At 43.2% G+C, this 16,088-nt stretch overlaps 1 protein-coding gene across 1 annotated transcript; it reads left to right on the top strand.

The window, feature by feature from the left end:
* Nucleotides 1-11,932: 11,932 nt before the first annotated feature.
* On the top strand, nt 11,933-16,086 carry LOC115198700 (apoptosis facilitator Bcl-2-like protein 14). The gene is made up of 7 exons (XM_029760860.1): nt 11,933-12,089; nt 13,160-13,566; nt 13,730-13,825; nt 14,043-14,104; nt 14,357-14,503; nt 14,796-14,909; nt 15,049-16,086. Exons 2-7 carry the CDS (start codon nt 13,164-13,166, stop codon nt 15,085-15,087), a joined length of 861 nt encoding a protein of 286 aa, XP_029616720.1. The 5' UTR covers nt 11,933-12,089; nt 13,160-13,163; the 3' UTR covers nt 15,088-16,086.
* The last annotated feature ends 2 nt before the right edge of the window (nt 16,087-16,088 follow it).

Raw genomic sequence — 16,088 nt, 5'->3', positions numbered from 1 at the left:
TATCCAAGTTCGCACCCAGCCTCTCCAATGCTAATGCACCCCTGCGTCAACTGCTAAAGCAGTCCAGTGAGTTTCTCTGGGACAAGCAACACGACATTGCTTTCCAGAATGTGAAAGACTTGATCACGAGAGAACCAGGACCAATCCTTGCCTACTACGACCCCAACAAAGAGCTCAGACTCCAAGTGGACGCGTCGAAGTATGGACTAGGTGCAGTGCTACTGCAAGAAGGAAAGCCCATCGGCTACGCTTCCAAATCTCTCACAGACTGTGAAATCAACTACGCTCAAATCGAAAAGGAGCTCTATGCCATTCTGTTCGGATGTAAACGTTTCCATCAGTACGTATATGGACGACAAGTCACTGTGGAATCCGACCACAAGCCCCTTGAGTCAATCATGAGGAAACCAATAGCTGCAGCCCCGCCAAGGCTACAGAGAATGATCCTTCAACTACAAAAATACGACTTCACAGTCACTCACCGTCCAGGCAAAGACATCCCTGTCGCAGACACACTCTCCAGGAAGTTTCTTACCTACAAGGACAGCAGCCTCAGTGAAGGCATGGACATGCAAGTACACACTGTGTACAGCAACTTACCAGTTAGTGACACGATACTGAAGGAGATCCAAGCAGAAAGAGACAAGGACACAACTCACACAGCTGAGGAAAGTCATACAGGATGGATGGCCTGAGGAGAGGAGAAAATGCCCTCAGAGCGTCTCAGAATTCTGGAACCATCGTGATGAACTATCACAGATCAACAGAATCATTTTCAAAGGAGAGAAAATCATTATTCCTACCAGTCTCAGAGAAGAGATTTTGACAAAGATCCATGCTGGACACATGGGCATGGAAAAGTGCAAACAGAGAGCACGGGACATTATGTTTTGGCCTGGAATGTGCAAACAAATAGAGGACATTGTTGGTAGATGCGCCATCTGTCTTGAACGACGCCCCTCAAACACCAAAGAGCCAATGTTACCTCACTGTATCCCAGACCGACCCTGGCAGGTCGTGGCAACCGATCTGTTCACCTGGAACAACGAGGACTACATCGTAACAGTGGACTACTACAGCAGATACTTCGAACTCGACAAGCTTCACAGCACCACATCTGCAGCTGTGATACACAAGCTGAAAGCAGCCTTTGCCAGGCATGGCATTGTAGAGACTTTAATATCTGACAATGGGCCCTGTTACAAATCAAATGAGTTTGAATCCTTCACAAAAGCATGGGAGTTCACACATGTCACCACAAGCCCACATTACTCTCAAAGTAATGGCCTTGCTGAAAAATCTGTGCAGATTGCTAAATCACTCATGGACAAAGCAAAAGCAGACAAGAGAGACCCCTACCTCAGTCTCCTTGAATACCGCAACACTCCAGTTGACAACTTCAAATCACCAGCCCAGCTGTTGATGAGCCGCAGACTTCGCTCAACCCTTCCCAGCACCAACCAGCAGCTGCAACCTGAGGTCGTCAGCTACAAGGAAATGCATGGAAAACGTGCACAGAGACAACAACAACAAAAGCGATACTACGACAGGTCAGCTAGACCACTGCCACCACTGATCAACGGAGAGTCAGTTAGAATCCAGGAGCATGGCCTCTGGAAACCAGCAGTCGTCATCCAGCCAGCTGACACTGAACGTTCATATCACGTCCGCACCGCAGAAGGAGCAGTGTACCGCCGCAATCGTCGTCACTTACTGAACACAAAAGAAAAACACACTGATGAGATGAACTGTTCCCCTGAAAGAGAACGTGATGGACTAAACACACACACAGCACAACATACACCACACTTACCTGCAACACCACAAGAGCTGTTGACTGACACAGAAGCATGCTCAACATCATATCGCACAAGGTCAGGAAGAGAGGTCAAGCCCAGAGCTGTCCTCGACTTGTGAAATGTCAAAGGGTGTAGGCGGATCGCTGCCCTAAAAGAGTTCCAGACTGTAAACTTGTTATTGAAAGTTCACTTGACATGCTTTGGTATTGTATTTGTTTGAAATGTTAAGATGTCATTTCTACAGTGAAAGCTGAGTTGCTGAGAATCCCTTGTTTGAAAAGTAACAGTATGTTGGATCATTGTTTCAGAGTATGTTGATTCAGTTGGTGTATTATGCAATATAAATGGTTACTTACCTTGAGTTCAAACTACAGAGCATGTATTCAAAAGAAAAGCTTAGAATATGTAAAACATTTGTATTTTGTTTTAAAAGAAGGGGGATGTAATTTTCATATGTGAATACATACTGAATTATAATTGGATGCATTTTACCGCCGTATCCTACTGTGCAGTGATTGGTTAAGACCACCCAGACGGTTAGGGCATCGTCAGTTGATCGTGGTTGGAGATAGGCGAACATGCAGTTGTAGCTAGTTAATTAACCTGTTGGGGCTAGGGGGCAGTATTTGCACGGCCGGATAAAAAACGTACCCGATTTAATCTGGTTACTACTCCTGCCCAGTAACTAGAATATGCATATAATTGTTTGATTTGGATAGAAAACACCCTGAAGTTTCTAAAACTGTTTGAATGGTGTCTGTGAGTATAACAGAACTCATTTGGCAGGCCAAAACCTGAGAAGATTCCAAACAGGAAGCGCTCTCTCTGACCATTTCATGGCCTTCTTGATCATCTCTAACCAAAACAGGGGATCTCTGGCATGACGTGACATTTTCTAACGCTCCCATAGGCTCTCAGAAGGCGCCAGAAAGCTGAATGGTGGCTTTGCAGGCCCTGGCTGAAAAACATTAGCGCATTTTGTAAGTGGTCGATCTGAGAACAATGAGACTGGAGGCGCGTGCCCGAGCCGACACCATGTTTACTTTCTCTCTCTTTGAACGAAAACAAGCACTCCCGGTCGGAATATTATCGCTTTTTTACGAGAAAAATAGCATAAAAATTGATTTTAAACAGCGGCTGACATGCTTCGAAGTACGGTAATGGAATATTTTGAATTTTTTTGTCACGAAACGCATCGGGCCCTTCTTTACCCATCAGATAGTGTCTTGAACGCACGAACAAAACGCCGCTATTTGGATATAACTATGGATTATTTTGAACCAAACCAACATTTGTTATTGAAGTAGAAGTCCTGGGAGTGCATTCTGACGAAGACAGCAAAGGTAATCAAACTTTTCAAATCGTAAATCGGAGTTTGGTGAGTACCACACTTGGTGGGTGTCAAAATAGCTAGCCTGTGATGGCCGGGCTATCTACTGAGAATATTGCAAAATGTGCTTTCACCGAAAAGCTATTTTTAAATCGGACATAGCGAGTGCATAAAGGAGTTCTGTATCTATAATTCTTAAAATAATTGTTATGTTTTTTGTGAACGTTTATCGTGAGTAATTTAGTAAATTCACCGGAAGTGTTCGGTGGGAATGCTAGTCACATGCTAGTCACATGCTAATGTAAAAAGCTGGTTTTTGATATAAATATGAACTTGATTGAACAAAACATGCATGTATTGTATAACATAATGTCCTAGGATTGTCATCTGATGAAGATCATCAAAGGTTAGTGCTGCATTTAGCTGTGGTTTGGGTTTATGTGACATTATATGCTAGCTTGAAAAATGGGTGTCTGATTATTTCTGGCTGGGTACTCTGCTGACATAATCTAATGTTTTGCTTTCGTTGTAAAGCCTTTTTGAAATCGGACAGTGTGGTTAGATTAACGAGAGTCTTGTCTTTAAAATGGTGTAAAATAGTCATATGTTTGAGAAATTAAAGTAATAGTATTTCTAAGGTATTTGAATATCGCGCCACGGGATTACACTGGCTGTTGAGTAGAGGTTAATAAAGAGTTATGTTAAGAAACATCCTGTAGTTCTGCGTTTTATTATTTTGTACGAAGCGTACAAAACAAGACACACAAGGTCAACGTTTGCAGCGCTGCCTTGAATACGTGAACAACAAGAAGGTTTCTGCAAGGACAGGTGTAGTTAGTAGCTAGGTGTAGTTAGCTAGCTAGCTACGTATTGTTCCTACCTGTCTCTTCCTGGGTAGATCGCCTAGCAGGCAAACATTACCTTGCAGGGGCACATGTGTTCATTTCTACTGTAATGTTTGCTGACGATGCATTTTTTGGTAAGCTAGGTAGCTAATATGTTACATAGCTATTTCGGTTAATATAAAACTTACACAAAAATGACAAAAGTTATAAACAGAGCTGAGGCAAGTAAATGCACTACTAACTTACTAACGTTAGCTAGTAGCATGCCCACCACTAGCTAACTATACAGACATCATGGCCGTTAACTACCTAGCTTATCAACATACAAAATATAACGTACTCCGGCAATATAGGTTGCTAAAGGCTTTTCGTACTTGAAGAATATTATTTAACGAATACAGTCGTGGCCAAAGGTTTTGAGAAAGACACAAATATTAATTTTCACAAAGTCTGCTGCCTCAGTTTGTATGATGGCAATTTGCATATACTCGAGAATGTTATGAAGAGTGATCAGATGAATTGCAATTAATTGCAAAGTCCCTCTTTGCCATGCAAATGAACTGAAACCCCCAAAAACATTTCCACTGCATTAAGGCCCTGCCACAAAAGGACAAGCTGACGTCATATCAGTGATTCTCTCATTAACACAGGTGTGAGTGTTGATGAGGACAAGGCTAAAGATCACTCTGTCATGCTGATTGAGTTCGAATAACAGACTGGAAGCTTCAAAAGGAGGGTGGTGCTTGGAATCATTGTTCTTCCTCTGTCAATCATGGTTACCTGCAAGGAAACACGTGCCCTCATCATTGCTTTGCACAAAAAGGGCTTCACAGGCAAGGATATTGCTGCCAGTAAGATTGCACCTAAATCAACCATTTATCGGATCATCAAGAACTTCAAGGAGAGCGGTTCAATTGTTGTGAAGATGGCTTCAGGGCGCCCAAGAAAGTCCAGCAAGTGCCAGGACTGTCTCCTAAAGTTGATTCAGCTGCGGGATCGGGGCACCACCAGTACAGATCTTGCTCAGGAATGGCAGCAGGCAGGTGTGAGTGCATCTGCACGCACAGTGAGGCAAGACTTTTGGAGGATGGCCTGGTGTCAAGAAGGGCAGCAAAGAAGCCACTTCTCTCCAGGAAAAATATCACAGACAGACTGATATTCTGCAAAATGTACAGGGATTGGACTGCTGAGGACTGGGGTAAAGTCATTTTCTCTGATGAATCCCCTTTCCGATTGTTTGGGGCATCCGGAAAAAAGCTTGTCCGGAGAAGACAAGGTGAGCGCTACCATCAGTCCTGTGTCATGCCAACAGTAAAGCATCCTGAGACCATTCATGTGTGGGGTTGCTTCTCAGCCAAGGGAGTGGGCTCACTCACAATTTTGCCTAAGAACACAGCCATGAATAAAGAATGGTACCAACACATCCTCCGAGAGCAACTTCTCCCAAACATCCAGGCACAGTTTGCTGACAAACAATGTCTTTTCCAGCATGATGGAGCACCTTGCCATAAGGCAAAAGTGATAACTAAGTGGCTCGAGGGAACAAAACATCGTTATTTTTGGTCCATGGCCAGAAAACTCCCCAGACCTTAAATCCCATTGAGAACTTGTGGTCAATCCTCAAGAGGCGGGTGGACAAACAAAAACCCACAAATTCTGACAAACTCCAAGCATTGATTATGCAAGAATGGGCTGCCATCAGTCAGGATGTGGCCCAGAAGTTAATTGACAGCATGCCAGGGTGGATTGCAGAGGTCTTGAAAAAGAAGGATCAACACTGCAAATATTGACTCTTTGCATCAACTTCATGTAATTGTCAAGAAAAGCCTTTGGCACTTATGAAATGCTTGTAATTATACTTGAGTATTCTATAGTAACATCTGACAAAAATATCTAAAGACACTGAAGCAGCAAACTTTGTGGAAATTAATATTTGTGTCATTCTCAAAACTTTTGGCCACGACTGTATTTTTTACATTTCGTTGAAAATATGTGTAGAGAGATCCAAACTACATTCCAAGTTATAATTTGGTCCTTACCTGCCGCATGGCCATTCAAGAGGAGAAAGATCAAGACGAAGTCCGTTGAAATGTTCCAAGCACAGTTGACGTTCATAACTAGATCTAGCATGTCAGTCCAACACAATAATGATAATTTGAATATCATATTTGTAAGTTGTTGGTTGTTACTTAGAAATATTTGTTCAAATTTAGCAGCACATTACCTTGGATTTTTATTTGCAAATGCCAGTCTTTTTCAACACATATAAATTAAGTACTATATTCAAAAATTTAAGTAAACAGGAAACCTATTATTTTAAGTAAAAATCATAGATTTTCTTTTGCAATATTTACTAAGCCCGTGGGTCATTTTTTTTACAGTGTATAGCCCAATAATTTAACCTATTTCTTAAGTTATTTTGTGCATTTGATTTTGCCTACAGGGGGGCAAAATTCCTGGGACCATGGCTGGCAAGTGAGCTGCGGTACATAAAATCAAATTTCGGGACTTCGGTTGGGTTTGCGACCAGTTCTTGCGGTTGGGTTTGGGAACAGTTCTTGCAGTAGCGGATGGGAGTCCAGCGCAGACCTCTACTGTGCACCATGTCAGTGAAGCCTGTATTATTAGAGCTGTTTATTACTGTGTCACTGTGAAAAGTAGGGAATTAACAAGGGAAACTGACAGATCAATAACGTTACATTGCACTGAAAAAACGTCAGAATATTAATTTTCAATCATTTGGCCGATGGTTTCATCATTTCATTCAGTTCTAGTGTGATTGAGGCTAAAATAATAGCTAACGTTAACCAACTTTGGGCCATCTCTCTCTCAAACGGTACATTAAATCAAATCACATTTTATTTGTCACATGCTCCGAATACAACAGGTGTAGAACTTACAGTGAAATGCTTACTTACAAGCCCTTAACCAACAATGCAGTTTTAAGAAAATACATAATTAAAAAAAAGGTAAGAGAGAAGAATAACAAATCATTAAAGAGCAGCAGTAAATAACAATAGTGGGGCTAAATACAGGGGTTACCGGTACAGAGTTAATGTCAATGTGAGGGGGCAGCGGTGTCAAGGTAATTGAGGTAATATGTGCATGTAGGTAGAGTTATTAAAATGACTATGCATAGAATAACAGTGGGATGGAAATAGTCTGGGTAGCCATTTGATTAGCTGTTCAGGAGTCTTATGGCTTGGGGGTAGAAGCTATTTAGGAGCCTCTTGGACCGAGACTTGGCGCTCCGGTACCGCTTGCCGTGCGGTAGCAGAGAAAGCAGTCTATGACTAGGGTGTGTATGGAGTCTTTGACAATTTTTAGGGCCTTCCTCTGACACCACCTGGTATAGAGGTCCTGGACGGCAGGAAGCTTGGCCCCAGTGATGTACTGGGCCGTACGCACTACCCTCTGTAGTGCCTTGCGGTCAGAGGCTGAGCAGTTGCCATACCAGGCAGTTATGCAACCCATCAGGATGCTTTCGATGGAGCAGCTGTAAAACCTTTTGAGGTTCTGAGGACCCATGCCGAATCTTTTCAGTCTCCTGAAGGGGAATAGGTTTTGTCGTGCCCTCTTCACGACTGTCTTGGTGTGCTTAGATGATGTTAGTTTGTTGGTGATGTGGACGCCAAGGAACTTGAAGCTCTCAATCTGCTCCACTACTACCCCGTTAATGAGAATGGGGGTGTGCTCGGTCCTCCTTGTCCTGTAGTCCACAATCATCTCTTTTGTCTTGATCACATTGAGGGAGAGGTTGTTGTCCTTGCACCACACGGTCAGGTCTCTGACCTCCTCCCTATAGACCGTCTCATCGTTGTCGGTGATCAGGCCTACCACTGTTGTGTCATCAGCAAACTTAATGATTGTGTTGGAGTCGTGCTTGGCCACGCAGTCGTGGGTGAACCGGGAGTACAGGAGGGGACTAAGCACACACCCGAGGGACCCCCGTGTTGTTGCCTACCCTTACCACCTGGGGGCTGCCTTTCAGGAAGTACAGGATCCAGTTGCAGAGTGAGGTGTTTAGTCCCAGGGTCCTTAACTTAGTGATGAGCTTTGAGGGCACTGTGGTGTTGAACGCTGAGCTGTAGTCAATGAATAGCATTTTCACATAGGTGTTAATTTTGTCCAGGTGTGAAAGGGCAGTGTGGAGTGCAATAGAGATTGCATCATCTGTGGATCTGTTGGGGCGGTATGCAAATTGGAGTGGGTCTAGGGTTTCTGGGATAATGGTGTTGATGTGAGCCATGATCAGCCTTTCAAAGCATTTCATGTCTACAGACGTGAGTGCTACAGGTCGCTAGTCATTTAGGCAGGTTATCTTAGTGTTCTTGGGCAGAGGGACTATGCTTGAAACATGTTGGTATTACAGACTCAGACAGGGAGAGGTTGAAAATGTCAGTGAAGACACTTGCCAGTTGGTCAGCGCATGCTCGGAGTACACGTCCTGGTAATCCGTCTGGCCCTGCGGCCTTGTGAATGTTGACCTGTTTGAAGGTCTTACTCACATCGGCTGCGGAGAGCATGATCACACAGTCTTCCGGAATAGCTGATGCTCTCATACATGTTTCAGTGTTACTTGCCTCGAAGCGAGCTGTGAAGTTATTTAGCCGTCCGGTAGGCTTGTGTCACTGGGCAGCTCTCGGCTGTGGTTTCCTTTGTAGTCTGTAATAGTTTGCAAGCCCTGTCACATCCGATGAGCGTCGGAGCTGGTTAGTACGATTCGATCTTAGTCCTGTATTGACGCTTTGTCTGTTTGATGGTTCGTCAGAGGGCATAGCGGGATTTCTTATAAGCTTCCGGGTTAGAGTCCCGCTCCTTGAAAGCAGCAGCTCTACCCTTTTGCTCAGTGCGAATGTTGCCTTTAATCCATGGCTTCTGGTTGGGGTATGTACGTACAGTCATTGTGGGGACGACGTCCTTGATGTACTTATTGATGAAGCCAGTGACTGATGTGTTGTACTCCTCAATGCCATCGGAAGAATCCCAGAACAAATTCCAGTCTGTGCTAGCAAAGCAGTCCTGTAGTTTAGCATCTGCTTCATTTGACCACTTTTTTATACAATGAGTCACTGGTGCTTCCTGCTTTAATTTTTGCTTGTAAACAGATATCAGGAGGATAGAATTATGGTCAGATTTGCCAAATGGAAGGCGAGGGCGAGCTTTGTACGCATCTCTGTGTGTGGAGTAAAGGTTTTCCCTCTGGTTGCACATTTAACATGCTGATTGAAATGATGTAAAACTGATTTAAGTTTACCTGCATTAAAGTCCCCAGCCACTAGGAGCGTCGACTCTGGATGAGCGTTTTCCTGTTTGCTTATGGTGGTACACAGCTCATTGAGCGCAGTTTTAGTGCCAGCATCGGTCTGTGGTGGTATGTAGACAGCTACAAAAAATACAGATGAAAACTCTCTAGATACATAGTGTGGTCTACAGCTTATCATGAGATACTCTACCTCAGGCGAGCAAAACCTTGAGACTTCCTTAGATATCGTGCACCAGCTGTTGTTCACATATATGCATAGGCCCCCACCCCTTGTCTTACCAGATGCTGCTGTTCTGTCCTGCCGATGGAGTGTATAACCCGCCAGCTGATCCTTGCAAGACACCCTGATCTTTTTCTACGAAATCTTTGTTTTCTTCTCCAGCGAATCATAGGGATCTGGGCCTGGTCAGGTGTTTGTAGTAGTATATCCCCTCCCATCCGACTCATTGAAGAAGAACTCTTCATCCAGTTTGAGGTGAGCAGTTGCAGTTCTGATGTCCAGAAGCTCTTTTCGGTCATAGGAGACGGTAGCAGCAAAATTATGTACAAAACAAATTACGACCAATGCGAAAAAAAAACAAAATAGAATGGTTGGTTAAGAGCCAATAAGACAGCAGCCCTCCGGCGCCATCATTAACTGGCGAAAGCTAGCCAAGTACATTTACTTCTGAAACGGGAGAAAACAAAGGCTACAAAACATTTCCATACAAACAACAGCTGTTAGATAGTAATAATAGCTACTGCTATCTGACTGCTATCTGACAGATAACTAGAGGCTAGAGCTGACCTGACTGTGGTAGCTACTGTACTTGCTAGCTAGCTCAGTCGAGAGGGGATGAAACATTAGCTAACGTTACATATCAGTTACAATACTAGTTCAGTACTGCGAATAAACATTAGTTTCATTTTTTTTCTGTTAAAAACAGCAGTTAGGGCCTCCCGAGTGACGCAGTGGTTGAAGGCACTGCATTGCAGTGCTAGCTGTGCCACTAGAGATCCTGGTTAGAGTCCAGGCTCTGTTGCAGCCGGCAGCAACCGGGAGACCCACGGGGCTGGCGCACAATTGGCCCAGCGTCGTCCGGGTTAGGGGAGGGTTTGGCCGGCAGGGATGTTCTTGTCCCCTCGTGCACTAGCGACTCTTGTGGCAGGCCGGGCACAGTGCACGCTGACACGGTCACCAGGTGTACGGTGTTCCCTCCGACACATTGGTGCGGCTTGCTTCCGGGTTAAGTGGGCATTGTGTCAAGAAGCAGTGCGGCTTGGCTGGGTTGTGTTTCAGAGGGTGCACGGCTCTCAACCTTCGCTTCTCCCGAGTCCGTACCTTCCAATTGGATACGACGAAATTGAGGAGAAAAAGGGGTAAAAAATGTAATAAAATAAAAGTTGAACAGCAGTTACATTGCCAGCTACATCAGTCAACTAAAGAGGAGCCAGTCTCTGCTCTGTTTGCTTTTACAACTTGGTGAATGGGTGCAACACATACACACTGAACAATGCTCAACTCTCCCGTGCTGATCCAGCCAGCCTTCCAGATGCTTTGCCTTCACACAACTTACCCGACCACTCGGAAAAGTCTGCATGGTCCTAAACCACTCCGTTGCCACCTTTTTTTTAAATCACATTGCTATGATAAAACTGGGGGGACAAAAATGCAATTTCAGAATGTGGGGGGGACATGACCCCCTTTCCCCAGTGAAAGTTGCGCCCATGCACTATAGTCAAACATGATCCAAATATATGCGTGTGTGTGTGTGTGCTTGTGCGTTCCTCCACCCTGCTGACGGCTTACCCTTTCATTTACTATTTCCCATAATATGCCTGTGCTTACCTGTATGGTAGCATATCTGTCAATGATCAACAACATTTAATGTAGGTCTAAGTACCTGGAACTGATATCATAAGGTACTGTCATTTTCCAGCACTACCTGTGGATGTCTCATGAGTCACAACAGTATGAGTCACAAGTTCACAACAAAACATGTTAAAATGTGTGTATGTGTGGTAGGCTAACTGAGGGTATGTCACAGGGGAAGACTCCAAATAATGAGACATACTATTGCTTGCCTCTGACATCATTTTGTGTGTTTTGAATGATTGTTTGTTGTTAAGGTGGGGTGAAAGAGAAGTCACATTTACACAAGCCTGTGAATGACTCCCAACCTTCAGAGTGGGCTAGAAGACAAATAGTAGGGTGGTTGAATATCATGGGTGCCTGCTAAAACTAACTCTGGGGATTTCCTTACGGAATAGAATATTATTGTTGTCCATTTTGAAGGTGGCTAACTGAATCGCTCTATCCAGTCTAAGAGAGACTTTTATCAGTCATAGACTATGCCTGCAATATAGTCACAACCTTTACCCAGTACAGCCAGCAAGTTGATATGGCCTATACAGACAGGGAACAGACTGGCAAGCAGTTAAAGAATGTATTATTTTTGGAAGGGGATACATTTGATAGACATTAGGAATAGTCCAACACCAACGGATTGTATAATTGTGTCCTAATATGTGAATAACTATCAATTTAGAAGAACAGATAAAATAGCAGTGTCATTGTTTTGTTTCTTTAAATAACCTGACTAGTTTATCACGGGATTGACGTGTCACTGTTTGGGGGTTCTCACATGTAGGTAAAAAAACGTCATGCCAACTTGGTTTCTATTTCGATCACGTTCAAACGTCGCTCTGACGTTTACGGAAGACAGGTTATAAAGAAACACCAGGAGTCAGTCGGAGAGGCAGCAGTTTGCAGGCAGAACGAGAGTTTTAAGAATCAGAAGAACGCTCATTCACCGGTGAATTTATAACTTAAAACGTCGGCAACTAGCGCAGACGTTGTACTGTTACACGTAAGTACGCATGGCTTTTTATTTGATAAATAAGTAAGCGCCGATTTATTAACTTAAACTTTGTTATTAAAGTTTTACTGTCCATAGTTGCTTTCCCAGTACGCGCCTGGTAGTAGACATTGATACAATTTCACAGAGATATGCTTGTTTTTGTGAGAAATCTTCCTAACAAGAATTTCGCATTAATGTGAAAAGCGTAACGTTATACTAAAATATGAAAATACTACATGTATTGTCTCAAAGTCGATATATATCTTACCTCGATATTGTGCCGAAAATCACTCCCCCTGCCAGAATTCTTTTTTTTTCTCCTCTGGCCTCCATTGAATTATCCCCTCCAATAACCTTTGAACGGATTATATTAGAGACAGGAGGTTTGGGCCATTGGCTTTCTTAGAGGAGTATCTACACAATTAACATTTTATTTTAGTCAAAAGAAGCGTTTTTGATTGTACACACTACTATTTAAGACATTCTGGATAATTTAAAATAATTATAATTTGGTGGGTACTTATATTTGTCCTATTTAACACATTTAGGCAGCTACAAGTGTATGTTGAACATGTATGAGAATTGGAAATATATATATTGTTTTGCGTGTCCCAACTCCAAGTGCTTTGCTCAAGGTCACATTTACATATTTTTCACCTTGGGGATTCAAACTAGCAACCTTTCAGTTACTGGCCCAAAGCCCTAACCACTATGCTACCTGTCACCTATTGATGTCATGTCAGACTGAGAGAACTCACAGGACAAAAGGGTGTGCCTCGATATGTTGGCTTCCAATTTTTTGCCATCAGTTATGCCCTTTACCACGACATGAGTGCTGCTGCTCTCTAGAGGCTTGTTTTAATGTTTTTTTTTTTCAGTGAAAATTATCATTCTCTATTCCCAATGTCCTGTTTGGGGGGGACTGTGCATTGCACTCATCCAGGAAAGTATACATTCATAAACTGTTTCTAAACCGCATAGAAGAACTTACAGATCAGTATTGTTGGATTTGTGTAATGGAGGATGTTGCAGCTATACACTCACTTCCTGTTCTGGTTTGTTTGTTTATTTTTGTTTAGGGAGATGGCAAACAGCAATGCCAATGGGAGTACCAACAGTAATGTGAATGGGAGTGCCAAAGCTGGGCTGCCAGGGGATATGGATGGCATGGAGGACAGTGTGGAGTTCAGGCTGATGATGGCGTACGCCCAGAGGAGGAGACCTAGGGAGGTGTTGTGCCCGCTACCTCAAGGCACAGACACCCAGTCGGGTGGCACACAGACACTAGAGGGCCATGCAGACACATTTATAAAGAAGGAGAAGAAGAAGAAGGAGAAGAAGAAGAAGGGGATGAGAGTGAGGCTGCAGAGCTTGTTGAGCTGTATCCGACCCCACAGAGACAGTACAGCTGTAGCATCAGGACCACCAAGAACACCATCACCACCAACGGGCACCCAGAGGTCCTCCTTCAGATCCTTTGGCAACTGTGAGTTTGTATCAGGGGAAGGAGAGACAGGAGGGTTGTTTGATTGCATGTGTTGGTGTAATCCACTGTTCCTTACATTTTAAAGTACGCTTCTTCTTTAGGCAGATGGTTTGTTGTCATGCCAAGCATACTAAAGCTGTGTGTGTGTGTGTTTTGGGTTTAGTGAAAGATGAGCTGGAGGTGGTAGCTGACCGGTTGACTCAGATTGCTGACGGAGTGAGCTTCAGTTCTGGGGACCTGGAGACTGACGGAGAGGAAGGTATGAGACCAACTCAGCCGTCATATCTGGGATGTATTCATTAGGCACCAAATGGAAAAGGGACTGAAAATGGGAGGGAATACCTGAACTTGTCAAATAAGAATCGCAAATAAAAATGCTTTTCAACGATGTGCCTTAATCAATACAACCCAGAACTCCTTTGTTTTTGTTTTTACCTATGACCTCTAACCCTTACCCTCTTACCGCTGCCTATCAGATGCTGTAGAGAGGCTGGTGGGGCTGCTGTTGAGAGGAGCGGGAGACAAACTCAATGAGGAGGTAAAGTATGGCAGGAAATATCAGTTCCCGTAGGTAGAACCTGTGTGATTGTGTAGTTCTCTGCACACTTGGTGTCACTCTACACACGGATAATATTAGTCTATCTGCAAGACAGGGTTCCCCTCACAAAGAGAAACAGGGAAAAATGGTGGCGCATTTATCATTCATTTTTCATCACATGGGCATTCACCCAGAAAATACTTGTTGGGATTGGGGTGTAAACTTCACTGTCCTCTATCTTGTCCCTGGCAGGTCCTGAAGGACGCCTCTCTGTCCTCAGAGCTCTTTGGCTACAGCTTGTATGAGAGGACCATCTCCACCTTCCTCAGCAGACTTGGCCTGACCTCGGACCCCAGCACTGAGGGGTCACGCAAGGACCAAATCGCCCTGACTTGTGAGGTAATCATGACAGAATTACATTTACATAAAACATTTTTTCCAACCCCTTTTCTAACTAATGGCCATTTTCCCAAACACATTTGAATATACTCCTGGACTAAAAAGCATGCTTAAGAATCCCTATTGAAAGTGTTTTTTACACCAGGAATACGCTTAATCTGGGTCTTAAACTGTCCCTGTAAGTGCTTTACATTGTATGTGGCTAAATCACCCATTGGAGTACTACAAGCATGTATACCCATTGGTGCATGGCAGCCATTTTGTGTCAAGTCTCAACCCTCTGCTCCACCAGGTGACCAGTCGCCTGTCAGCGGTGGACAGCCTCCCTATGAGCCGGGTGCTGGGCTTCGGAGCCAAATACCTGCAGGATCACTTCTCTTCCTGGGCCAAACAGCAGGGTGGATATGTACGTACATACAGAGATAATATATCGCCTGTAGTACTGGAGGTCCACCTTCTTGATCCTATCAATGATCTACAGCTGACAATATCATTGGTATTTTGCGAGATGTTGGTCAATACGGTTTTCATTTATCTCTCAACAGGAGGAAGCTTTTGTGGAGGATGATGAGGAAGTCGACTGAGTCAGAGGGATTTTCCCCATCCTATACACCCATTGGTTCTTCCCGATTATCCACCCTTTTCCCAAAGTATGCTCTTGCGCACTTCCATGGATCAGAATTTCATTGGTGTAGTTATTGACTAAAGTGAGTTTCCACCATTATTAAATACATGATGGGAAAGGGTGGAGAATTGGGATGTAGCCCTCCTCTAACCCCAACCCCTAGAGAAGTTTCAACTCAGGTTAATATATTGCTATTATTGCATGCCCAATTAACATTGATTTTGCACAAAGAAACATGCACATATAAATATACTGTCTTCCAGAGCCATAGTATATAAGAAACTGCATCTCAAACCCCATTCTTTCGAATTATACATTGATATGATATAAGAATGTATATGAAAGTACAGTATTCAGGTGTTTTTGTTAACATTTTAATTGGGACTATAGGAATGTAAAAAAAAAATAGAAACATCTGTTGAATGAAACATATTTACTTGATTATTTTACTTCATATTTAGTTATTTACTTTATTTTTGTAAGAATAATAATGAGACTGTCTACTATTGATGTAGCCTATACTGTCTGATCCAAATAATGTTTACATAAAGCAACATTACCAAAGATGTCAACATTTACATTTACATTTTACGTCATTTAGCAGACGCTCTTATCCAGAGCGACTTACAAATACCAGACCTCCAGGACTTATGTCCTCAGTTTATCCAGAGATTGAGCCACTATATGGTTAAACCATGACTGGACCATAGACTGGGGCAGCTACTGTAGCCTACATATACTGTATGGAAGTGCGTCTATTCTTACTGCAATATGGTCACACTGTCATTCTCTGTGTGCTGAGTCTATGCATTGGAATGTCTGACTTATTTGTTTAAGAATAATTAAACAAATTCCATGTTATGATTATAGTGTTCAATGTTAACACTGATTTAGACAGCTTTGTGACTGATTTGTTTCAATATTAATTTATTGAATAAAAATAGGTCTGCTGAAAAGACT

Source organism: Salmo trutta, chromosome 8 (assembly GCF_901001165.1).
Source record: "Salmo trutta chromosome 8, fSalTru1.1, whole genome shotgun sequence".
Lineage (NCBI taxonomy): Eukaryota > Metazoa > Chordata > Actinopteri > Salmoniformes > Salmonidae > Salmo > Salmo trutta.
Note: the sequence above shows the minus strand (reverse complement) of the source record. Positions and strands in the feature narration are given on the sequence as shown.

Coding starts and splice junctions, on each gene's coding strand:
- LOC115198700 (XM_029760860.1), top strand. CDS start 13,164: ATGGCAAACAGCAATGCCAATGGGAGTACCAACAGTAATGTGAATGGG. Junction 14,105..14,356: donor GAGACAAACTCAATGAGGAG/GTAAAGTATGGC, acceptor TGTCCCTGGCAG/GTCCTGAAGGACGCCTCTCT. Junction 14,504..14,795: donor AAATCGCCCTGACTTGTGAG/GTAATCATGACA, acceptor CTGCTCCACCAG/GTGACCAGTCGCCTGTCAGC.